General features: G+C 38.9%; 1 protein-coding gene across 6 annotated transcripts in view; it reads left to right on the top strand.

Annotated features, from left to right (window-relative positions):
• The first annotated feature begins 1,206 nt into the window (after positions 1 to 1,206).
• Positions 1,207 to 25,455, top strand: part of LOC103713844 (beta-galactosidase) — a 60,377-nt gene continuing 36,128 nt past the window's right edge. For 2 of the 6 annotated variants that reach the window (XM_008800885.4, XM_008800890.4), the window contains exons 1-7: positions 1,207 to 1,307; positions 1,410 to 1,586; positions 1,730 to 1,903; positions 4,110 to 4,296; positions 5,007 to 5,246; positions 6,580 to 6,726; positions 22,400 to 22,478. In XM_008800885.4, the coding sequence (XP_008799107.2) occupies positions 1,847 to 1,903; positions 4,110 to 4,296; positions 5,007 to 5,246; positions 6,580 to 6,726; positions 22,400 to 22,478 (710 nt within the window). In that variant the 5' untranslated portion in view covers positions 1,207 to 1,307; positions 1,410 to 1,586; positions 1,730 to 1,846. Of the gene's footprint in view, positions 1,308 to 1,409; positions 1,587 to 1,729; positions 2,277 to 4,109; positions 4,297 to 5,006; positions 5,247 to 6,579; positions 6,727 to 22,399; positions 22,479 to 25,455 lie in introns of all 6 variants that reach the window. The other 4 variants (XM_008800888.4, XM_039115861.1, XM_008800886.4 and 1 more) reach the window with 4 other exon arrangements.

The raw sequence follows: 25,455 nt of genomic DNA on the forward strand, positions 1-25,455 counted from the left end.
TGATTTTGTTGAGAAGGAGAGAGGAAACCCAGAAGTTGCTCAGAGAATTATTCCAAACTTTGGATGGTCACCTGTCCTGAGTTTTATCACTTGGCTTGATGTTAAAAGTATTCTTTTTTTTTTTTTTTGTACTGATATGAATCTTTATATTGTTGCTGGTCATCCTAAGAATGAAGCAATCTTATCAGTAAAACATGAGGCAGATATCCAGAAGTTTTTTTCATTTATGGCTATCAACTACTTGACCTAACATGTACCAGCCTACATGGGCAAGAAAATTGAATTTGACAAGCTGATGGAACGACAGTTATCGATCATAAGTTAAATGTATTCTCTAGACTTCTTCACTCAGGATGTTTAGGATGTAGGTATACTCAATGCAGCCTAATCAGGAGCGGCTCCATGCATTTGGAGGCTTAAGGCGAACTTAAAGGTCCCAACATAAATGTATTTGGGGCTTCAATGTATAAATATGAAAAAAGCTTAATAAATTTCTTTAGATAAGGAATACGTCCCAACATAAATATATTTGGATGCCTCAATACATTTGAACGTTTACCTTGAAACTCACTATCATAAATGCATTTCGAGATTGGGGTCTTAAGCATCCGCCTTAGTCGCCTAATAGTTGAGCCGACCCTGAGCCTAATGTATGAATTCAGAAAATGAGGACATAAAAGAGATATTAAAAGTCTTTCTAATGTATGTAATCTCCAACTTCCCAACAATTAAATATAAACATATTAAAAGTATTTCTAAATGAATAATAATTAAAAATAACAGCTGCCATCCACAACAAAATGAGAGCCTGGGAAGAAAACGGGGTTGGGGGACACCAAATTTAGAAAAAAAATAACTAACTTATAGCCCACACGGGATGCAGTTTTTTTTTCCATTTTTGTAATTATTTTTGAAATGCATATAAAATAGATATAATGAAATAAATAAATGAAATATAATAAATTTAGACGACGAAGAAGAAAAAAAATATAATTAAATGTTTTTGAGAGGTCATTACTACTACCAAACTATAATTAAATGTTTTTGAGAGAAAACTTCGAACGAAATATTAATTATGACGTAGATTACAGAAAATTAATTAATACTAACAAACTTTGTGAATCCAATGCATAGGCTGACACTTGGCACACCCTATGACCCCCTTTTAAGCGTCTATGACATCACCCTGGAGCCGCATCTATCAATCTATCTATCTGTCGTGTCGTCAACCGGGTGGATTTCCAAAGAAGGAAGCGGCGGCTGCTGGGAAGTCCGTCGTCTGCTGCGGTGATCTTCCAGTCCAAAAGGTTTCTTGAAATTCTGTATCCCATCCCATCTTCTTTTATTAAAATTCCTAGTTTTTTTTATAAAAAAAACCAAATCAAGAAGAGTTTTTCGATATCATCTAGAGTGAGGCACCTTGGTGGGGAATGCCAAGGGTATGAAACAGTGAAGAGAGAGATCACTGGAATTTCCACGTCCTCGATCGGTGATTCATGAGCATGTTGTTATTGGTGAAGAAAAGCTGAAAAATCATTATTGAACATGGCAGTGGAGAAGTTGAAGGTTTCAACTGTGATTCAACTGTAGGACTTTTACCATGCAAGAGTTCTAGTTTGATTATTTGATCTCTTGATGCTCTTCTAGAGGAAGCTTCTTCTTCAGTTAGAGGGGCTTTGGAAGCTTTTATGATATTATTCACTTATGTTTTGATTCATTGATTGTATAGGCTGCTGCTGTTCATGCTGCTGTGAACCTGGATCTGCTCTGAATGTAGAAGATTGGATGTGTTGCTAAAGAGACTGTCCATGCTTTCTATCTTGGATTTATTTCTAAATTGAAGTAGATGTGGATTTCTTTTGTCAGCTTCTGTTTGGGACTTGGTTTCAGTTTTAAGCTCTTGGTGCTTTATTGATCTCTTTATGCCTCAGGAATTCTTCTTTTGTTTTTCCCCCGAGTTTTGTTATGCCTTCTTTTTTTCCTGGGCGCTCGTTTATGCCATTTTGTTGTTTTCGACCTTCATCACTGTTTTGAAACCTCTCATTTAGTTCTGGATGGGATATTGAGAGGAGCATCTCTCGCGTTTTCAGCTTGCTTGTGCATAGCTTTTTCTTTTTGCCCCTTTCCCCCCGTTCTAGGATTTGATCGATATTACTTTTCTCTATTGATTTCCTGTCTATGAACTTGTTGGAGTCTGACAAAACCCCCTGTGCCCTTTAAATGGCTTTCTTGGAGGGAAGTAAAAAAGGGACGTTCGATGAGCTCTTCTGAAAATGGTATGAGATTGTTTTAGATGAAGTGTGCAGAAACTGCAGGTGGTCACTCTACAGAGGCTTACTGTAATTGGTTTGAAGTTAGGAATTACTAGTGTTTATTTTGCTAATCTTGTATTAGCGGGAGTTTGTGCTATACTTAGAAAACTTGTTTACACACTGTCAAATCTATTTATTGAATCGTGTGGATGTTTACAAGGAGGCATCATGGCTCTCTATGATCTGATCAATCTGTACCTTGTAGGGGACATCACTAATAGAAAAGTGGCTGCTTGTTATGTTTCAGTGGCTTGACTTCTTGATTGTGTAACTGGTTATAAAGAGCAGATGTTTGCTTGGATCTTTATGTATTTCTTAATTTGCACCAAGTTGGGAGATCCCTGTAGAATTTGGTTCTCAATATCTTTTAGTGCCTTAAAAGTTGCTGCTTGCTTGGCAAAGTATTTTCATGAAAACAGTAACAAAGACAAGACTTCAGTTAATGTTGATAGACGAGAGATACCACGAAGTTATTGGTTCTGGTATCTGTGATCTATCATACGAAATAATGGAGAGATGGATGAAGATGTGTAATAGAATTAGAGCTGGTTTGATAAAAAGGAGAGGTGCTTTTGGGATATCATGTGACCTACAAATACTTTGTTGATTTGAAGGAAAGTTTATAGAATGGCTTTAAGGCCTGTAGTTTTGCACGACTATGAATGTTAGACTGTAAAAAAGGTCTAGAAAACAAGTTTCCTGTCAAAGAAATGAGAATGCTAAGATGAATGCATGGTGAAATTAGGAAGGATAGCTTGAGAAATGAGTACGCTAAAGAGTTGTAAGTGTTACATAAATTAAGAACAAAATGATGGAGGAACAATTAAGCTGGTAGAAATATTATACAACATAAACCTGAGAGGGCTCCTATAGCAAGGGGAAGGGGTACTTCAATTTCCGCTGCTGGACGGAGGAAAAGGAGAAGACATTACATAACATGAATAGATATTGTGATAAAAGATATGGAAAATCCTGTAATAAGATTGGAGTTGGTTGTAAGCAGAAATGCTTGGCAAATGGGGATCATTAAAGCTAAACCCAAATATTTGGAAGAATGCTGGATGGTTATGGAGAGTTGCAACTTGCTTCCCTGACCTGTTGCATTTTCTGGGCTATCTTCTTGGAAATGATGCTGTAAATGTTTCTATTGACTATATCAAGAGTAACAAGAATGTGGGAGGCCTGGGATTTAGATAGGAGGGAGCCTGTAAGACATTCTATTAGTGAGATAACCAGCCATCCATATAAGTTTGTCTGACCTTATTTGCTCTTTACCTTGTTTTTCCTTGCTTTTCTTTTATTGGCTCTTTAGGTGAAGCTTATCATAATTTATATAAAGGAAATCTTCCTTCGCAGTCTTTTTCTGTACTCTAGTAGTCATGGACAGCAACATGAACATTTCTTTGTAAATATTTTGTTTAAAATATTTCACAATTTCAGTACACCTTTTCTAAGATCACTGTCAACATTATCAGAGCTAATGCAGAGTTTGAAAGGTGTATGTTTGGGGAGAATTTCTATCTTCATATTTGTAACAACCCAAGATCGATCCAGCGAATAACCGATGTGGGACTAAACACATGCCCGCACAGATACTCACAATATTGTTTTTAATGCAAAGTAAAAGGGAAATTGAAACTACATAATATCTTGTGCTACTATATTTTTGACACAATTTATGAAATCAATAATGGGATTTCTGAAATCTTGAAGTTTTGAACTTCAATTCTTTTATGAGTTCCAGTGGCAGTTATGGACACTATTTTTTTCATTTTATTTCTTTGTGTGTGCATGCAGGGCATATATGGTATTACTTTGTCGAAACATATTTTGAGCAAATTTTCTGTCACCATGCCTGTGGATTTTCCAGTTGGACCCTTCTCTCCCTTAAATAATTATCATAGAGTTTGGGAAGATCCATCCTTTATCAAGTGGAGAAAGCGTGATGCACATGTGCCACTGTACTCACACGATACAGTTGAAGGTGAGCACACCCTATTCTACACCAACTGTGTGTCAGTTCCATGTACTAAGATTATAGCTCGATTTGAATTTTCTCCATTATTTAAGTAGGTCAACTAAGTAAACTATACATGATCATAGCTTGATACTTCAACAATTCTTTTGCGAAGGACATGTGATGTGCATGCTATTTTGTTAACAAAAAATTACAATTCATGATTTGATAGGCTGATGACTTTTATGGCTTATTCTTTTGACCATAAAACTTGAGGAGTGAATCTGGACTGGATTCTATATTGCAGAGTCCATTTCTAGATGTGGCCAGATAAACATCTCATATTGATTTAAGCCAGTGACATTCGCACATCGCACAGAAATATGCACCATGCTTCTGTTCCTTTTCAGTATCAAAGTGGTGATTATTCCTGACTACAGATATGCTAGTATTTTTCACTCTGAGTTAAGCAGTCGAGAAATTGTATGGCTGGGAGGATAATTTCATCGGTTCATTGTATCCATTTTTCATCATGTCTGTTAATTTATTGTGTTCCGTGTCTCTCATCTTAGCATTGTCAAGCTTTTCCCTGGACCTTGTCGTAGCTGTTCACTTGTGTAATACTTAAGATGCTGACCGATATCAGTCAATAATCTCTGTAGAGAAACTTCCCTCCAGCTAATGCTGTCGAAATCCTGAAGTGATTTGTGCAGTGGTCTATTTTTTACTCTGAACAGGATCTCTTAGATATTGGTATGAGCGCAGCAAGGTGAATTTGCTGAATTCAAATTCAGCTGTTTGGAATGATGATGCTATTTTTGCTGCCCTTGAGAGTGCTGCTTTCTGGGTCAAGGGCTTACCTTTTGTAAAGTCTTTAAGTGGGCAGTGGAAGTTCTTTTTGGCCTCTTCTCCTACAAGTGTTCCAGGAAACTTTTGTGATAGCACTTATGATGATTCTCTTTGGGAAACACTGCCAGGCAAGTTTTCATGACTTAAAAGTTGTTAATATCCATTATTTATACATCTCATTATTGGTTCTTTTCTTTGTATTTTTAACTTATTATAGTATTACTTTAATATTTTCCCTATATCTCATTGATTCTAATATGCAGTTCATTACTTAGTAAATGAACTCGAATTTCAAGAAAAAACTGTTAATTGTTGAATATAGTATTTTAGCAAAACGAGAGGGCTGCAAAACATGCCTAATTGTTAGCTTTCAGAAATATGGTTGGTAAATCCTTGTAAAATGGGATACCTTTTAATAATAGATAGTTTCATAGATTAGAAAACAAAATCAGCAGTGAAATGACTAGTTCTAATGCTTAATTTGTTAAACTAGAGGAAAGGGATAGAATTGCTAGTGGTTCATTGTTTCTTGTTGGTCGTTTAGTCTTTACTCTGTTCCTTTTTGCTTCAGTTTTTATGCTTTTAAGAATGATCTAATCATATTAATTTGTTAGCCTTTTGGAATGTTGAGTAAAGTTGATCCATTTATATACTCTTTATAAAATATATATACTATCTGTTCTATCAATTTGTGAAGGTGCAAACTGACCAAAACATATTAGCACCTGGAAGTAAAAATTCCAGGTCCTCTGATTATTAAATTGACAAAAGATTCATATATATCGAGCTATTTCATTTTGCGTACACTTTGTTAATGTATCTGGCTATATCATTTGAATATTTCTGTTTATTATCTTTCTAAAGTCTATAAACCTATGTCTAGATTTTTTTAATTATACAAATGGGATTTCTTTACTCTCCATTATAAGCAAGGTTTAAAAAACCGAAGTACAAGACTAGTATATACCACCAATATTGGCCTATATCAAGGTTCGCCGTACCGGTACCGAACCCCGTACCGGTGCCGCACTAGTATAGGCGTACCGAGTGTTGGTACGGTACGGTATGCGGTACGCCAGACGTACTGACATTGGTGTACCGATACCGGTACCCATCGGTACGGGTACGGTACGCTCGATATCGACCGGTACCGATCGGTACAGCGAACCTTGGCCCATATCGACCCATATCATTACAGGAACTGTCTTGTCATGGCTGAATTGTGAGTACATACTGGCTGCCACACTGATTCGGCTGCCACACTGATTCATGACCTATACTAGTCTGTATTGTGTTTCTTTCTTTTTTTTAAAGATTAAATACTTCTTTACTTGTGCTATATTAGGGGTATAAACTAAGTAATTGCCACAGTCTGTTTCTCTCTCCCTCTTCTCTCAGACACTTGACACACACTTTTATTTCTAGAGGACCTTCTGATGTGATTGTGCTTTGTTAAGGCAGTTCCTTCAAATTGGCAGATGCATGGTTTTGATCGTCCTATTTATACAAATATTCTTTATCCATTTCCTGTGAATCCACCCTATGTTCCTTCGGACAATCCCACTGGCTGTTATAGGAAATATTTTCAAATTCCAAGAGAATGGAGAGGTATGTTTTACATACATTTTTTTTATATCTTATTCGTACCATATTTTCATTCTTACTGATATTTTCTTCCTTTTTTTAATATATGCCAGTTAACATACTCCTATTGATGTATCTCTTATTTATTTTGATTGTTGTCACAAGCTATCTAAAATGGTCATCTGCATTCTTGGCTATTTGCTCAATTCTGGACCTTTGATATTCTATTATATCTTCTGATGCACTAAAAAAGAAAAAAAGAAAAAAATAAAGAAAGGAAAGAGATGGAATGGGAGATGTGATAAACACATTCTAATGAACCGAACTATACAAATGTTTTTCCTGTAGAAGTGAAAATGTGAGGAGAAGGCTACTAGTAAGAGAAAAAGATATAGGCTTCTCGGATATAAACTTAAAAGGGTACTTTTAGGGTATGTAATGAGTTTTGCTTTAGTAGAAAATTGATCCAGGAAGATCACCAGACTCGATGTAGACCAGTTTAACCCTTACGGGTAAGGCTGAACAGGGTCTAGGAGTGAGATCCGTCATATTGTCAAGCTGAATCACACAAACTTCTGGAGGCCATAACTTGGCCATATCATGCCCGATTGAGATGATATTTTATTTCTTATTTAAATTGGATAACTTTTTGAGATCTACGATGTGGTGCTATGCCCTAAAGGAGGTGGTGCAACTAGTGATAACGCCCAAATCGAGACAGGCTGGTCCAACCGATTTTTTTTTCTTTTCAAAAAGGATTTTGACCAGTTGTATCTTCCAATTCAGGAAGAATTAGGCAGAGTGACAGAAAGCAAAGCCGATATAGAAGTTGAGATTTACTTTCTATAGGATTTTTAGATTTTTCGTGTTTATATTTACTAGTTATGTCTATTTTTGAAAAGCTAGCCCTATTCAAACTAGGATAGGAATTCGACCTGAATTGTGCAAGGACAAATGTCGCTATTATAATAGAGTCTTTGTATCTCGGTTTATGAATAATCAATAAAAGAAAAGAGGAGCTAGATTGTACTTTCGTCAATCTTTTTACTTTTTTTTTCTAAATTTTTTTTGAGAGATTCGTGTTGATCAAGTTAAGGAAATTACTTCCTTCTCCCCGATTGGTTCAAAATTTATCCGAAACTTTAGTCATTAAAGTTTAACATCACTTTTAGATTTGATAAACATATGAAAATCTGGAACCATTAGATTAAGATGTCACGGTTGGATCTTCTTTCCTAAGTAAATATTATTCTTGTCTGATAATAATTGATAAATGTAGAAATATTTATGTAGTTAAGTAATGAATAATATAATTTATATTATTAGATATTTATACCTTGAGGTATATTGAGCGAAGCATGAGCAAGTTGGACATAATTCGTTCTCAGCTTATTAATTTTCCAGCTCAAAGTATTAGCTCGTTTTGCTTGTTTTCAAGATTAACTCAAGCTTCTCACAAACTTCATTTATTAGACAGTGCTATCCACAATAGTCTTTTAGTCCGTTTCAATCTATACTTTAACATGGTTTTCTTTCACCTATGTGACTTACTCCTGCACTCAGTAGTTGAACATAGATCATACAAAGGCCAACAAAGGATAGCAATAGGAATAAAAATATCCCTATCTTCATTTATTTGTAGATCTCTAGAAGTATAATTTGACTGATGAATTGAGCCATTGGAGTTTTTCTTCAACCACCTACTAAGTGTTCGGATCCATTGGAAAGAAACGGGAGTTTTTTATTTATTTATTTTTTTTGCTCACAAGGCAACATTCAGTAAAAATTCCATATGTAGCTGTCATTGTACTGATAGCCTCAACTTCCAATCTGCAATAACATTAGAGAAGATAGTATTATCTTTTTCAGCAAAGCCACATTCAAATGCATGCCTACTTTATTGCCAAATATCAAGGTTCACCGTCTCGGTACCAGACCTCATACCGGTACCATACTAGCACAGTATTGGTACGATATGGTACGAAATTTTTTTAGCGTACCGAGTGTCGGTACGTCATCCGTACCGAGTACCGGTACTGAACCGGTTTGGTACGGTACACACTGTACCATCCGGTTTGGGACGATACGATGTACCATGCCAAATATACCATATTACAACTATTAGGGTACTCTTTATAAGACCTGTCTGGTTCTTGATATGAGAATGAATTGACCACCAAAAACATCTTCTCAGGTCTTATTTAAGATCTTTAGGAACAACAACACATGCAATGCTAAACATTCTTTTTGTAGAATTTATTTTATATGTTATAATATGAGGTAATAGCATATCAATTTGATTCTCCTGAAATGTATAGAATTTCTTATCTTATTTATATGTGGGCTTTTGTGTTGTTTTGGTTGCTACTATGACCTCCTACTGCAGAGTTGCTTTTGCAATGTGGTGGTGATGCCCAGTGTTGCTGATGCTTGGCTTTTGCTCTTAATGCAAGATTTTAACTTTGCAACTATTTCTGCATGACCTTTTTGATATGTTTCTTTGTTATATTTCTTCATACTGACTTGCTCCATATTTGTATTTTTGCTATTTAAACCTTTCTTGGTTTTTAGGCTATGGTTTATGTTTTAAGGTGAACACATGATTTAGTAAGCTTTTCTAAATAGAACACAACAACTATTGGTTAAACAACATATATATATATATATACATATATATATACATATATACATATATATATATATATACATACATACATACATACATGCATACATATATATATACATATATACATACATGCATACATATATGCATACATACATACATGCATACATACATGCATACATACATACATGCATACATATATGCATACATACATACATGCATACATAGATGCATAGATGCATATATACATACATAGATGCATAGATGCATATATACATACATAGATGCATAGATGCATATATACATACATACATACATAGATGCATATATTATATATATATACATATATACATACATACATACATACATGCATACATATATACATACATACATACATACATGCATACATATATACATATATACATACATACATCCATACATGCATACATACATACATAGATGCATAGATGCATATATACATACATAGATGCATAGATGCATATATACATACATAGATGCATAGATGCATATATACATCCATAGATGCATAGATGCATATATACATACATACATCCATAGATGCATATATACATACATACATACATAGATGCATATATACATACATACATACATAGATGCATATATACATACATACATCCATAGATGCATATATACATATATACATCCATAGATGCATATATACATCCATATATGCATATATACATACATATATGCATATATACATACATATATGCATATATACATACATATATGCATATATACATACATATATGCATATATACATACATATATGCATATATATATATACATATATCCATATATATGCATATATACATATATATATGCATATATATACATATATATATATATATACATATATATACATATATATATGCATATATATATATATATGTATATATATATATATATTAAGGATATAGATGATGGAAAATGAACTAGAAAACCATTCCTAGGATGGCTAAATTTTATTTAAGGAAACTAATTTCAGTAGGGAATGTCTCTATACAACAGTGAAATAATGAAATTTTATACCTTTCATTTCGTTATGTGGAATATGTACTAATCCATAAATCCCATAACCGAAAAAGGGAAAATTATCACAAGCTTACAACAAATCACAACAAGGTGATGACTGATTGTTTGATTTCAAATTTGAATTTTAAACTTGAATTTTAAATTTGAATTTAATTTTGAAAATAGCCAAATTTTTCTGCTCCATCTGGAGCTTTAGCATTCTTTACACCCTACGAAGATAAAAAAGCAAAAATTATTCGTCACCAAAAACTTTGATAAACATATCAGTTTGTTGTTGACAGGTTGGAATATAATTGTGCGGTGCTATTGGTCTAGAATCCCCCATCTAGGTTTGGAACTACCGTCCAAATTCTAACCCAAACTCTTATCATCTAGGAATTAGGTTAGGTTTAGGTCTAAGTAGGACTTTGTAAGACCTATCACTTCTATTCTATGAGTCAGGTATAGGTATGTGAAATAGTCATTGGTTCTAAATTGGATATGGATCGGGTTTGGGATGGTGTAGGATTGGATTGGGGCAGTGTTCTTGGGGCTTGGGATGGTGCTAGTGTTAGCCATGATTGCTTTATTGCCACTGGTGGTAGGAGAAGGGTCATGTGGTTATGAATGTTGAATGAGGCCAGGAGGTTCAAACAAGGAAAGGGAAAATAAATTAGAAGAATTTTATATAGAGAAGGAAATTTTAAAGTGAGATTTTCTAGGGCATTGTCTAATGAGTGAGTGTTGAAATAGAGGGATGATTTTCTAGAGATGGAGTTTAAGTCAAGAGGAGGGGTGTGGGATCGAAGAAATTATGTAGTCATTATAAGGGGCAAAGAATCAGTGGAAGCCTACATGTCAAAAATAAGAGAGGGAGAGGGATAAAGAGTTGGTAAGGGATGGGCAGAAGTTATTGGAGACCTGAGTCATGAGAGAAGGAGGTGGGAGGTGAGGGTGATTTGAGGGACTTTGAGACCAGAAGGGGCCTCAATGTGGGAAATCAGTGTCGGGAGTAGCCTGATGCAAAAGGCTAGTGGCCTAAGGAGCATGATGCAAAGGGCCAGAGTAGCCAATGTTATGAAGGGTGTCAACACCAGGAGGTATAAAGAGGAGGATAGGGCTTGAGTTTTTGAAGAAGATATAAGGGGATTAGAGATTTGGTAGGTCCAGTTCTCTTAATGCCAATACAAAGAAATAAAAATCTTCAGGGAATTACATATACACTTTACAAACTTTCATACACAGACGGTGATATATTATGATCAAGTTGGATCTAGGTTGGCCGCACAGTTACTAGATCTAAACCAAGACCTGAAATCTTTCCTGTCGTTCATTGGATCCATTCCTGGCCTGTAAGTCTCCAAGTCAGGATATGGTCTGCATTCGCATGTCTTAGTGACAACTCACAATTAAGTGCAATCTGGCTAAGAGCTCTAAAAGATATTACTACAATATCTTGTAGTGATGTTTTGGTGTCTTGTCTAAAAGTAATGCATCAGGTTAGTGGAAATTTTCATGTATAATGCAGTCTTTTGATCCAAGGTAGCTCAGGAAAGGAATCAAAAGGAAAAGGATCAAAATTTACTGAATTGTTAGTTTGGTAAGTTTGAGAATTGTCTTTTCATAAATGCTGCCTAAACTATTTGAAACCCATGGTTTGCTGCCAGCTTCATGGCAAGTGTAAATTTGTAGTATAGGTAGTTCCAAAATGAGCATTGATGATTATTATTGGCCAATTTCAAATTTGATCAATAATCATTTATGTAGTTTGTGAGGTTGTGTTTTTATAATTATTAGTCGGATGTACTGGTTTAAACACCTATGCTTACAAAACATGGAAAGTAGAAAAACCTTACCGGTATATAGGCATCTTCCTTTATCGAAGTAAATATCTGCAAGGACTGAATGCTATCTATAGGTTCTTTTGATGTAATGTGCAATTTTTTATTGTGCTTGATATGATTACACTATGTATGCTTGAAGGAAATTTTGAACCTAAACATATTATTATGCTTGTTTCTTACATATGCTATTGACTCCTATATTACTAGTCAAGGTTCACTGTCTTGGTACTGGACTCCGTACGTATGCCACACTAACACTATGTCGGTATGGTACGGTATGGTATGAAATTTTTTCGATGTATCGAGTGTCGGTATGCCACTTATACCGGGTACCGATTCCGAATGGGTACAATACACTCCATACCGCCCGGTTCGGGCTGGTATGGCAAACCATGTTACTAGCCAATGATTCAAATCTTATGGGGTGGGCCTGTCCTGGGTTTTCTATGCAATGGGATTTGTCACCGTCCCACCCCATCTCGACACTTGGGAAAATGCCTGCTCCCGAGTACCGCTAGACATCCCATTGGGACTTGAATAATTGTTACTAGCTACATATGTTCATCTAATATGCAAGTAATACTTGGTAATCTACACAAGCTTAACTTAAAACCTGATTTATCCTCATTGTATTAATGGGTGGGTCCCCTTCCATCAAATAAAAACAAAAAAAAGATTCATTAAGTAAAATCTAGTAAAAATTTAAACATCAGATTCACCTCATGGGGAAAGAAATTAAGTCCCTTGTTTCAGTATACACTTACTGTCACGCCCCAAACCCATCACTCGGGTCGACCACGTGACACGGCCACATAATCCCTAAAGTAGAACCCTAGAGATCATGTAAGGCCTAGAAGGTACAATATTCACATAAATGCCAAAATTAATGATTAATGTACTGATTAATTACAAAATTTCAGATGTCCATAAGCAAAAGATAAATTAACTTCTATCTATCTAGCAGTCAAACTCCATGCTGATCTCATTTCTCGTCCCACCCGATGGACTCTACAAATCCAGTGCCTCTGAAAAAGAAAGTAAGAGTAGTATGAGCTTTTCCAGCTCAGTAAGAATCCCAACAGCCACACAGTAATAACGATAAAATCATCAAAGTAACAAATAAATGTCATTTCATCATTTCAAAAGCTCAACAAACAACAAGTATATATAACCATTTTATATACATAAATCCTTTTTCACATTATGTGATCCATTCACGTATTACTCTGATTTCCAAGTTTTAGAATTTATCACTTCTGGCTTTGGACTAACCAAGATCATGTCCCAGTCCAAGACTGCAAAATACCACGCATAAGCTCGTGGCAGCTATTCCACGCGTAAGCCCGTGGAGGCTATTCTACGCATAAGCTCGTAGAGGCTATTCCATGCATCAGCTCGTGGCAGCTATCCTACGCATAAGCTCATAGAGGCTATTTCATGACAAGGTTAGTCCAACCCATTTTACATGTCTAGCTTTACATGTTTAATCATATTTCAATCACATCACGTATTTCCATAAATTCTCAAAAATATATTAATCCTTCCTAATTTAATTATTTCAGTATTTTCATAATAAACACAATGCACACCTCGTATGTGTCATATCAGCTCATAAAACAAATAACAACATAATTATAAAATAAACCCAACGATAAATCAAATATATGCATAGAGGTGCTCAGATGTAGGGATTCTTATAAGAAATTGTAGACTGACTCAAACACGAATCCGAATCACAACCTACGCGCTGGGGTGCCGAGTTCCCTGATCAAAATCTCCTGGCACCGCTGACTCTTCCCCTACAACATCAATTATAAATCACAAACTAAATTATTTAATAATTAGATATTTTAAACCATAATTCACATATACTATGGGGTCCATTACCAGGTCCCCAAACATCTCAATCCCTCCAAATCTAGGGGCAATCGGGGTGGCCCGACCCCCATCCTTGTACCACCGGCCTATGTCGTCGCCATCTGTCACGCCCCGAGCCCGAGGCGCGGCAGACGCCGCACGCCCGCACGGCGGGCCGCACAGGCGTGCAAGGCATCGGATCATATCAAAGCAAATACAGATGTTCAAAACTGGCATAATTATTTAAATTGTTCAAAAGCAGTTTTACAAAATTTCCAATAACAAATGCTTACATAAATCAAATACTTTCATCAATCTAACTAAAGGACTAATAACTGAAGGAATCGTCGGAAAATCTAACGCACTCCCCAATCCCGTGCGATCAAGCCTCTGGATCTGAAAAATAGAGAAAATAAAATAATGAGCTACACTAGCCCAGTAAGCAACAAAATACCCCAAAGTGGGGTCAGAGCATATCAGATCAAATACAGGATAATAACTAAAATAAGTTATAAATAACATCATTTTTCTATTTTCAAAATTTATTATCATTTTTCCAAAAAACTCTGATATCAGAATCTCAACATGATAGGCTACGGCCACATAACCCAGTGGCATGGGTTGCACAGAGTGCCAGAAACCACTATTATTAGTCACCGGTGGAAACGGTGTCCAGAAACCACTATTCTAATCACCGGTGGCGCGGTGTCGAAACCGGTTCCTCACAGATTACAAGTCGACAGGTCCAACGTATAATCCCCATTGGCGGGGCCAGAATAGAACAGAACAGATCATAGCCATGCTGAGAATGCATATGTATATAAAAATATATTTCAGAAATTGTTCAATTATATTTCACGAATTTCAGAGCATATAACATGATTTTCAAATAAAATTTAATATGCCTGACCCATTTTACTGAATACAAAACATATATCAAAACATAATCAGTTTATCAAATAATTTATAAATCACACTTGAAGTATTAAGTTACTTACCTCTTCTCGCTTGATTCCTACTTCAGGTAGACGGATCAGGTTCACCTGTTTAAATTTAATTAATTCCTTGTTAATTTCAGAGCTGAGCAAAATCTAGAAATAATACTACTAGGCACGGCCCAACAGGGCCCAAAGTTGGCCCATAATAGGTATGGCCCGATAGGGCCCATATCGGACACGGCCCAATGGGCCCGCACAGACCCGGCTAAATAGGGCCCCCAATGTTGGCTTCTAATTTGTTCATTTATACAATAAGATTTATTGCAGGGACTAATACTTAATTACAGGGTATTATTCTATAATAAAACTTGAGTGAGGGGACTAAATAAATATAGTTGGGGACCTTTATGTAATAAATCTTTCCTATAGGGATCAAATACAAATTGCAGAAGTCCCCATTTCTGAAATAGCATACTGCCAAGGGCTTAACTGCAAAAATCTGTTTATTAGTCGAATGGGTTGGGTTTCGGGTCCCTTGTTTCGGGTTCGGGTTCGGGTTCCAGTTCGGGTTCGGGTTCGGGTTCGGGTTCGGGTTCGGGTTCGGGTTTCAGATTTCAGGTTCGGGTTCGGGTTCCGGGCTTGGGTCTGAACTGGGCCCAAGTTGGGCCCACAAGGATACTGCCCCACTGGGCCCAACCGGACTGGACTGGGCCGAAGTTGGGCATGCAGGGGACTGGGCCGAAGTTGGGCCTGCAGGGGACTGGGCCCAAGTTCGGCCTGCAGGGGACTGGGCCCAACGGCCCAGTTTGGCCCGTGATGGGCCTCCTCCTTCCCCAAACCCCCCCACGAATAGGGGGAGAAGGAGAGACGGAGGAGAGAGGGAGGGCCGGCGGGGTGGCCGGCCTGGGTGGCCGGAGGCTGACGCCCGGTCGACGGCCAGCCGACCGCAGTGGTGGCCGGCGGCCGCTGCGGCGACCGGTGTGAAGGAGCAACCGAGAAGATCTTGGTTTGGGGCCGAAACAGGGAAAGAAGCATCATGTTATTTGGCATGGGAACAAAGGCAAGGAGGAGGGATGCTCACCGGCGGTCGACGGAGGTGGTGGGTCTCGGCCAAGGGAAGCTCGATCCGGTGTCAAGCGGCGGCGGCGGCGGCGGTGCTTTCCGAAGAGGAAGGAGGTCTCGAAACAGGGGAGGCTCGGATGGTGGTGGTGGTTGATCGGGCGGCACGCCGGCCACTTGGGAGGTAAGAACAGAGGGAGGAGAGGGAGAGGAGAAGGAGAAGAGGAAGAAGAGGGAGCTCGGCCATGATATGGAGGAGGAGGAAAAAGGGGTTTTATAACCCCATTTCACAGCTCTCCGCCGCGAAAATCGCGGCGGTGGGGCGAAATCAACGGCCGCTCGTGCGGCCGTGGGGTGGCCGCGGAATGACCGCAGGGCTGCCGCGTAACGCCCGCGGTGCCCCGCCCTCGCTGCGCCCGAAGAAGCCGGAGGGGATCGCGTCTGCGATCCCCTGCTCTGGCCCCCTTCCAAAAAAAGAAGAAGGGGCTGAAGTCGGCTGGGGCTGCCGACTTCAGCCCGTATCTCACATTCTCTCCCTCTTAAAAAATTTCGTCCTCGAAATTTAAGAGATCCAGGCCTTTCAGATGCTCAGCCCATTGAGTAATATAAATTCAAGATCTCATTCTCCTCGATCAAAATCAGTGTGATAGATAGCTTTGGATCAACTATCAAAAATTTCATATAACTCGCAAGATTAACACTAGATAAGTGACTGATTAACATCTCATATTGAAATTATCGTCTTGATGCATGTTCACTCGAAATTGGATCAGGATCGATTCACAACAGGATTGATTAAAATTAGTTGTGTTTGGGATAGAACTTGAAATGAAATAGATCTCATACACTTATCATGGTAGTGTGCTGATCCCTCAAAGGATAATGACCAACCTTAGAGTCAAATCATTATATTGCTAAGAATATGATTCACAAAATGAACATGTACTAATGATCATTAGATAGCAACGATTTATCTCAAAAATGATTTGCATCAAATCACAAAAGCAGGTCTAAGAAGACAGTATTGATACCATGATTCAATATGCCACAAAGCTTTTAACTTAAACTTAAAAATCATAAGACGAGAGCAATTAATGCATGGTTTATTCAGATACTTAACAAATTAGACCATATTGGATCAACAATCAACTAACCTGAGTCATGATACGTTCAAATTATCATTATTATTATTATTTTCTTAGCATACCCAAAAATAGCAAATTCTATCTAAGAGATAACATAATCATATCATGATTGACCTGAGAATCAATAGTATACACCTTCCCTTATTAACAAAATCTTTCATTATTGAACAACATAGTCTTTCATAATAACATGTTGCCAAAACACAGTCAATATTTTTGACCAGTTTAAATTGACTCAGTCCATCATACTTTCGCCGCGCAACTTTGATCAAGATTCTCCAAAATTTCTTAATGATCCCAGATCATCAACATTTTTTTTTTATATATAATATCCAAGCAAAATTTTATCCTTGCTTTCCAAGTACACTAGGTCATGATTAACCCTTGAGATAGTTGTCGTATTTGTACCATCATATAGTCAAGTAGTCATATTCTAGATCCAGATTTGAACTAAGCCAATTCTAGTTTCCCTTGACAATTCCATTATACAAGTTAATATTTATTCTAAGCTTTGATAATTAAAAGATTCTAGATTAACTTACTCAGGAGCTTACTCAATCATTCCGAATCTTTTCTTTTAGGCTAAACTTATTTGGGCCTCTCATGAAATCCCACTTGCATTTCTCATATGGTGATACAAAATCCACAATGAACTCATAGCCTTGATTAATAAATATTTAACTCACAAAAATCAAATAATCTGGTTCAAAGATTTACAAGAAATTCCTCCAAGATATAAGCTCTATGATTTTACATTGAGATCCATCAAAATATCAATCTTAATTGTTTCAAGTCTCAAGGGTTAGGGCCAAATAAAAATTCTTAAGTCTCATCCCCAAGTATATTTTCCTTCTATGTACGAGTTCCATGCATGATCCACATACAGATTTCAATAAATATTTTCTAGTCCAAACTTTAAACATTTTTTTTTTATAGATGAATCTTAATTTGCCACCAAAATAATTAACTTCAACTAGAAGCAATATCCACAGTGCCTGATATCAAGTTAAACTTCCAAAATAATTACATTGCATGATAATATCTCATGATTAATATTCCTTCACTTAATTTCGTCAAAATCTAATTAATCATAACTTGAAATACAAATTGCTCTACCAAGAAAACTATCAGAATAACTTATTCACACTTTGGTTACAGCCATAATTAGGTTGCATTCTAATTTTAGCATTTCAAAATTATGATAAAATAACTCAAATTTATCAATAACAAAAGCAAATAAATGTCTTCATCTAATGGCCTAATGTCTACCCATCTCTCAAACTTTCTGACGAATCCTAAAGATCCTAAAACTTAAGCTCCATCTGACTATTTCAAATACAATCCCTAGGAATCTGAAACCTAAGCTCTGATACCACTAAATCTGTCACGCCCCGAGCCCGAGGCGCGGCAGACGCCGCACGCCCGCACGGCGGGCCGCACAGGCGTGCAAGGCATCGGATCATATCAAAGCAAATACAGATGTTCAAAACTGGCATAATTATTTAAATTGTTCAAAAGCAGTTTTACAAAATTTCCAATAACAAATGCTTACATAAATCAAATACTTTCATCAATCTAACTAAAGGACTAATAACTGAAGGAATCGTCGGAAAATCTAACGCACTCCCCAATCCCGTGCGATCAAGCCTCTGGATCTGAAAAATAGAGAAAATAAAATAATGAGCTACACTAGCCCAGTAAGCAACAAAATACCCCAAAGTGGGGTCAGAGCATATCAGATCAAATACAGGATAATAACTAAAATAAGTTATAAATAACATCATTTTTCTATTTTCAAAATTTATTATCATTTTTCCAAAAAACTCTGATATCAGAATCTCAACATGATAGGCTACGGCCACATAACCCAGTGGCATGGGTTGCACAGAGTGCCAGAAACCACTATTATTAGTCACCGGTGGAAACGGTGTCCAGAAACCACTATTCTAATCACCGGTGGCGCGGTGTCGAAACCGGTTCCTCACAGATTACAAGTCGACAGGTCCAACGTATAATCCCCATTGGCGGGGCCAGAATAGAACAGAACAGATCATAGCCATGCTGAGAATGCATATGTATATAAAAATATATTTCAGAAATTGTTCAATTATATTTCACGAATTTCAGAGCATATAACATGATTTTCAAATAAAATTTAATATGCCTGACCCATTTTACTGAATACAAAACATATATCAAAACATAATCAGTTTATCAAATAATTTATAAATCACACTTGAAGTATTAAGTTACTTACCTCTTCTCGCTTGATTCCTACTTCAGGTAGACGGATCAGGTTCACCTGTTTAAATTTAATTAATTCCTTGTTAATTTCAGAGCTGAGCAAAATCTAGAAATAATACTACTAGGCACGGCCCAACAGGGCCCAAAGTTGGCCCATAATAGGTATGGCCCGATAGGGCCCATATCGGACACGGCCCAATGGGCCCGCACAGACCCGGCTAAATAGGGCCCCCAATGTTGGCTTCTAATTTGTTCATTTATACAATAAGATTTATTGCAGGGACTAATACTTAATTACAGGGTATTATTCTATAATAAAACTTGAGTGAGGGGACTAAATAAATATAGTTGGGGACCTTTATGTAATAAATCTTTCCTATAGGGATCAAATACAAATTGCAGAAGTCCCCATTTCTGAAATAGCATACTGCCAAGGGCTTAACTGCAAAAATCTGTTTATTAGTCGAATGGGTTGGGTTTCGGGTCCCTTGTTTCGGGTTCGGGTTCGGGTTCCAGTTCAGGTTCGGGTTCGGGTTCGGGTTCGGGTTCGGGTTTCAGATTTCAGGTTCGGGTTCGGGTTCCGGGCTTGGGTCTGAACTGGGCCCAAGTTGGGCCCACAAGGATACTGCCCCACTGGGCCCAACCGGACTGGACTGGGCCGAAGTTGGGCATGCAGGGGACTGGGCCGAAGTTGGGCCTGCAGGGGACTGGGCCCAAGTTCGGCCTGCAGGGGACTGGGCCCAACGGCCCAGTTTGGCCCGTGATGGGCCTCCTCCTTCCCCAAATCCCCCCACGAATAGGGGGAGAAGGAGAGACGGAGGAGAGAGGGAGGGCCGGCGGGGTGGCCGGCCTGGGTGGCCGGAGGCTGACGCCCGGTCGACGGCCAGCCGACCGCAGTGGTGGCCGGCGGCCGCTGCGGCGACCGGTGTGAAGGAGCAACCGAGAAGATCTTGGTTTGGGGCCGAAACAGGGAAAGAAGCATCATGTTATTTGGCATGGGAACAAAGGCAAGGAGGAGGGATGCTCACCGGCGGTCGACGGAGGTGGTGGGTCTCGGCCAAGGGAAGCTCGATTCGGTGTCAAGCGGCGGCGGCGGCGGCGGCGGTGCTTTCCGAAGAGGAAGGAGGTCTCGAAACAGGGGAGGCTCGGATGGTGGTGGTGGTTGATCGGGCGGCACGCCGGCCACTTGGGAGGTAAGAACAGAGGGAGGAGAGGGAGAGGAGAAGGAGAAGAGGAAGAAGAGGGAGCTCGGCCATGATATGGAGGAGGAAAAAGGGGTTTTATAACCCCATTTCACAGCTCTCCGCCGCGAAAATCGCGGCGGTGGGGCGAAATCAACGGCCGCTCGTGCGGCCGTGGGGTGGCCGCGGAATGACCGCAGGGCTGCCGCGTAACGCCCGCGGTGCCCCGCCCTCGCTGCGCCCGAAGAAGCCGGAGGGGATCGCGTCTGCGATCCCCTGCTCTGGCCCCCTTCCAAAAAAAGAAGAAGGGGCTGAAGTCGGCTGGGGCTGCCGACTTCAGCCCGTATCTCACACCAGCCGTGGCCGCAGCCACGCCGGCGACGATGGCCGGTCCTGGTGAAGAGACCAAGAGAAAGAAAGATCCCCCTCTCTTCATGGTTGGGAGTACATCCCCCTCCCTCAAATCTCTTTGGTCCAAGGGTAATAGTCATGGTGGCTGCCCTCTCCTTCCCCAACCTAACACACCTCGGCCACCACTGGCCGAACCATCGCCGGCTGCCACTGTTGCAGTTGCCGGTGATGGTGGCCGGCCAAGAGAAAGGGAGAAGAAGAGATCTCCTCTTCTTCTTCTTCCTCCTAAGAACCGGCAAAGGGTCTCTTTCCTCCCTTCCCCCTCCTCCATTATCAACAGAAAAACCACCGAGATGGTGGCTCGGCCTTCATCCGACAGCAGCCACACAGTGGCTCAGCTCCCACCGTCGTCGCTGGCCGGCGGCCAACCAACGAGGGGAAGGAAAGGAGATGGGATCACGAGGAAGGAGATCTCGGTCCACCTCTCCCCATCCCCACTAAAACCCTAGAAATCCCTCTCCGACCCTCACACAGACCCGATCAACCCCACCCGCCATGAATCCCGGCCAACCCGGCCGCCGGCGGCGGTGAGATCTGGAAGAGGGAGGCCGAAACAGGGGTACCCTGTTTTCGGACTCTTCTCCGACGATTCACCGGCCAAAACCCCACCAACATTGAGTACATGACCCAATAATCTAGCAAATGCAGCGCAAAGGGAATGTGCCCCGCTTACCTCCGTCCGTTGGGTGTTCCGGCGACCTTTCCGGCGAGAAATCGGAGGAGGAAGTCGTGAGCAACCCGGGTCAACGCGCACGGCTCCAAGACCTCTTCACTCGATTTGTCAGGGGTCTTCGTTGAAGAGGGAAGGCTGATGGCTTCCACCGCCCCTTCTCCGGCGATCAACCTCCTCCGACGATCGGCCTCTTCTCCGGCGGCTACCCCCCCTCTTCTCGTTTCTTCTCCCACGATCGTGCCTAGGGCACGATCGTAAATGGTGGATGGGCCCGGTCTTTTCGGGCCGGCCCGTCAACCATTTTTTTTTTTCCGGGGTATTACACTTACATGCTCTGAACTTCTAGAAGACATGTGAAGGTTTGATCATGCTGCTTATTGCAATATGAGTTCATGCTACAAATGTAGCTTACTCTAACTAAAGTTCCAACAAGCTAATTAAGTAGAATCACATAAAATTTCATCTCTTTGAACAGGGTTCCCTTCATAGTTTTCTAATTTACTTGCAAACTTGGTCAAACTTAATAAAATGAGATATAGCTGTACCAGTTCTCCTTTTTACTACCTTCATATAGACATATTGTTTGGTGACATGATTTGTATATATTTTGATGTTTCAGCTACATGCTTCATAATTATTGATTGATCTAAAAGTGATAATTGATAGGTCGTCAAATCTTGCTGCATTTTGAGGCTGTTGATTCTTCCTTTTTTGCTTGGGTAAATGGAATCCTCATCGGATACAGGTGTGGACTAAAATATTGATGTTTTTTTATTAATTGTATTGTTATAGTGCTGCATTTTGTTTTTCACATAATTCTTGTTGACATTTAGATTTAGTTTGTCTTCTTAATCCATTTGCAATTGATCCATTTGTTTTAATGCAATGCTCAATATCACAACCTTTTTTTTCAGAAACTGATGTCATTGGAAGCATAATGATGTAATTTCTTGTGAAGTAATGTTAGTAATTCTAAATTAAAAAACTTTATTTTTTGGAAAACTTTTAGCTTTGTAGCTTGTTATCTATTGGCCATCATATACTTGTTAATATTATTGAAACTTTGTAGCATGAACAAGTTTTGGGCACTTGGGAGTGGCTCTATGGGGTTGACGCAACTAAGAGTGAATAATTGGAAGTTGCTTCTGTTTGTTATTTTTTGGAAAAGTGCATATGTATATGTGGGGGGAGGATAAGGTCAAGCAAGATTGCAGTTGCTAAACCACATAGAGTGAGGTCACTAATGATGGTTAGGAAAACTCAAGCATCATCACCTTTCTTAGGAATTGTCGCATATGCTGGATTTTAGTCATCTTGGGTTGGTCAAGATTGATAACAAATTTTTATTAAAAATGTGCTTGACTTAAAAAATATCAATATAGAGAAAACAAAAGTAAGAAAATGCAGAAAAAAATAAATTGGTAGGAATGCTGAAAAAAAATTAGCAAATCAATGTTGGTTATGCTTCAAGAAGCTTGAGCTCTTCTAAAGAGTGCTTGAGATGGATTTCTTGGGCAGCAAGGCCTGCCTTGCTTGATTGCTTATAAAAATCAAAATAGCAAATACAAGCAATGCAATATTGAGATGTGAGTCATGTGATTAAGGAAGAAAATGAGCTAACAGGCAAAGTAAGACAAAATTGACGGCAAAGAGAGATGTATTATACCTTATGGCAGTGTTTAGGAAAACTATCCTGAGAGATGTAGTCTTGCTGCCAAAAACTTGGTGACTATCCTGAGAATTCCAGTCATAAGAGAAATCGGTTGATAGTCTTTCACAACTTCATTTTTTTGCTTCTTTGGAACCAGTGTCATGAATTCTTAGCCGATGTAATTCAACTCTTCAAGCATACAATTCCTTGAACAACCAGAAGATGTCTCCCTTGATTACATCTCAAAAATGCTGATGAAGAACATTGGGAATCCATCAGGCCCAGGTGCCTTCTCCATGTCTAATTAGAAAACTGCTACTTTGACCTCCTCCTCAGTGAATGCAGTCTCTAGCTGAGCAAGGAGATCAGCTTGGTTGTCATATTGTGAGGACCCGTGCGGGCGTGTGTTTAGTCCCACATCGGTTATTCGCTGCGTAGATCTTGGGTACTTATACAGGATCAAGGAACCCAAATAATAACTTCCGGCTAGCCATTTTGGGTGAGGTCCTGGGTTGTTACAAATGGTATCAGAGCGGACCCGACCTATAACCTATGTGAACTAGGGGACACTACAGCACGGATCCATTGGGGCTGACCACGGGCCAATCGTGGTATTTGTGATTAGATTTGAATAGATATGAACTCTTAGCCTGACGAGGACGTCAGGGCTTGAACAGGGAGAGTATGTGAGGACCCGTGCGGGCGTGTGTTTAATCCCACATCGGTTATTCGCTGGGTAGATCTTGGGTACTTATACAGGATCAAGGAACCCAAAGAATAACTTTCGGCTAGCCATTTTGGGTGAGGTCCTGGGTTGTGACACATATAATTAAGGCCAGCGTACTCTGATCACACCTTAAAAGGATAGGAGTGAATGCACATGGTGGGATTTAAGGTTTTTGAGGTGCATTAGAAGAAGAAGGACATTATTGGGTTTTGAGAAATTGTAGTGCACTTGGTAGAAATAATGATTGCGTGGGCAGCAAAATGTGCACCAAAAGAGTCTGACACATGTAAGGAATTTTGCCTTGGAGAGATTAAGGTTGTTAGTGGTGTGATCATGATATTTGTCCTTATTCACTCCCTAACATAGTTATTAAAATTGGACCAAACTGGCCAGTTTCGCCGCAAAACTGGTGAATCAGATTTCATATAGGACTAGAAATGTGGTCGAACTGGTTGAGGACTGCTGACCTGGCTGGCTTTCAGAAAAAAAATGGGGAACCAGGTGGGTGAAAAGTGGGTGAACTAGCTAGCAACACTCCTTCAAAATTATGGTTGAGTAGGGGTTCGAAATAGCTAATCAAGAATTTGTTTTGAGAGCTCTCAACCACATGGACAAAAAATTATTCCTGACAATTTATCAAGTGACAAGATTCGTATATATTCTATTCAAAAGATGTTATTTGCTCAATATTTTAATAATCAGTTCTTTCCAATGATAAAAGAAAAATAATCAATTTCTTTTCTCTTTTTTGCATAATTAAAGAATACACCATTTTATGCATTTAGATACTTGTAAGTTTTATTATTTAAAAATTAAAATACCAATAAATTTTAAATATTTTCCTACATTATAAACAACCTTGTGTACATTTTTTAAAATTAAATGAATCATGATTTGCTTCTATTCGTGCTGCAATTAAAGAGTAGTATAGAATGTAGATAAAAATGTTTAAAGAGTAGTATGTGAAGTAAAATGATTATAAATAATTTTCATTGAAAAAATTACAAATGATGTTTTTATATTATATCTGATTTACTTGGATATATTTAATTTTTTAATATTTGTAATTATAACATGGTTCGACTGGTCAACCTGGTCGTTGGACTAATGAGTTAGTGACTTGGGTGCTTGGCTAGGTCGGTCATTGGTTTGGTTTTATAACTATGGGTCTGGGCATAGATTTCCATATATAATACGAGGCATTTGGTGTCTCAATGAGGGATAGGGGACATTAATTAACACTCCCATGCCAATATTTGCTTTAATATTAGGAATACCAGCATCTTATGCATTTCAAGAACATCAAGAACATGTTTTTTTTTTGGGTGGAAGGGTGGCTGTGGA

The sequence above is a fragment of the Phoenix dactylifera genome, unplaced genomic scaffold (assembly GCF_009389715.1).
Source record: "Phoenix dactylifera cultivar Barhee BC4 unplaced genomic scaffold, palm_55x_up_171113_PBpolish2nd_filt_p 000026F, whole genome shotgun sequence".
Classification (NCBI taxonomy): Eukaryota; Viridiplantae; Streptophyta; class Magnoliopsida; order Arecales; family Arecaceae; genus Phoenix; species Phoenix dactylifera.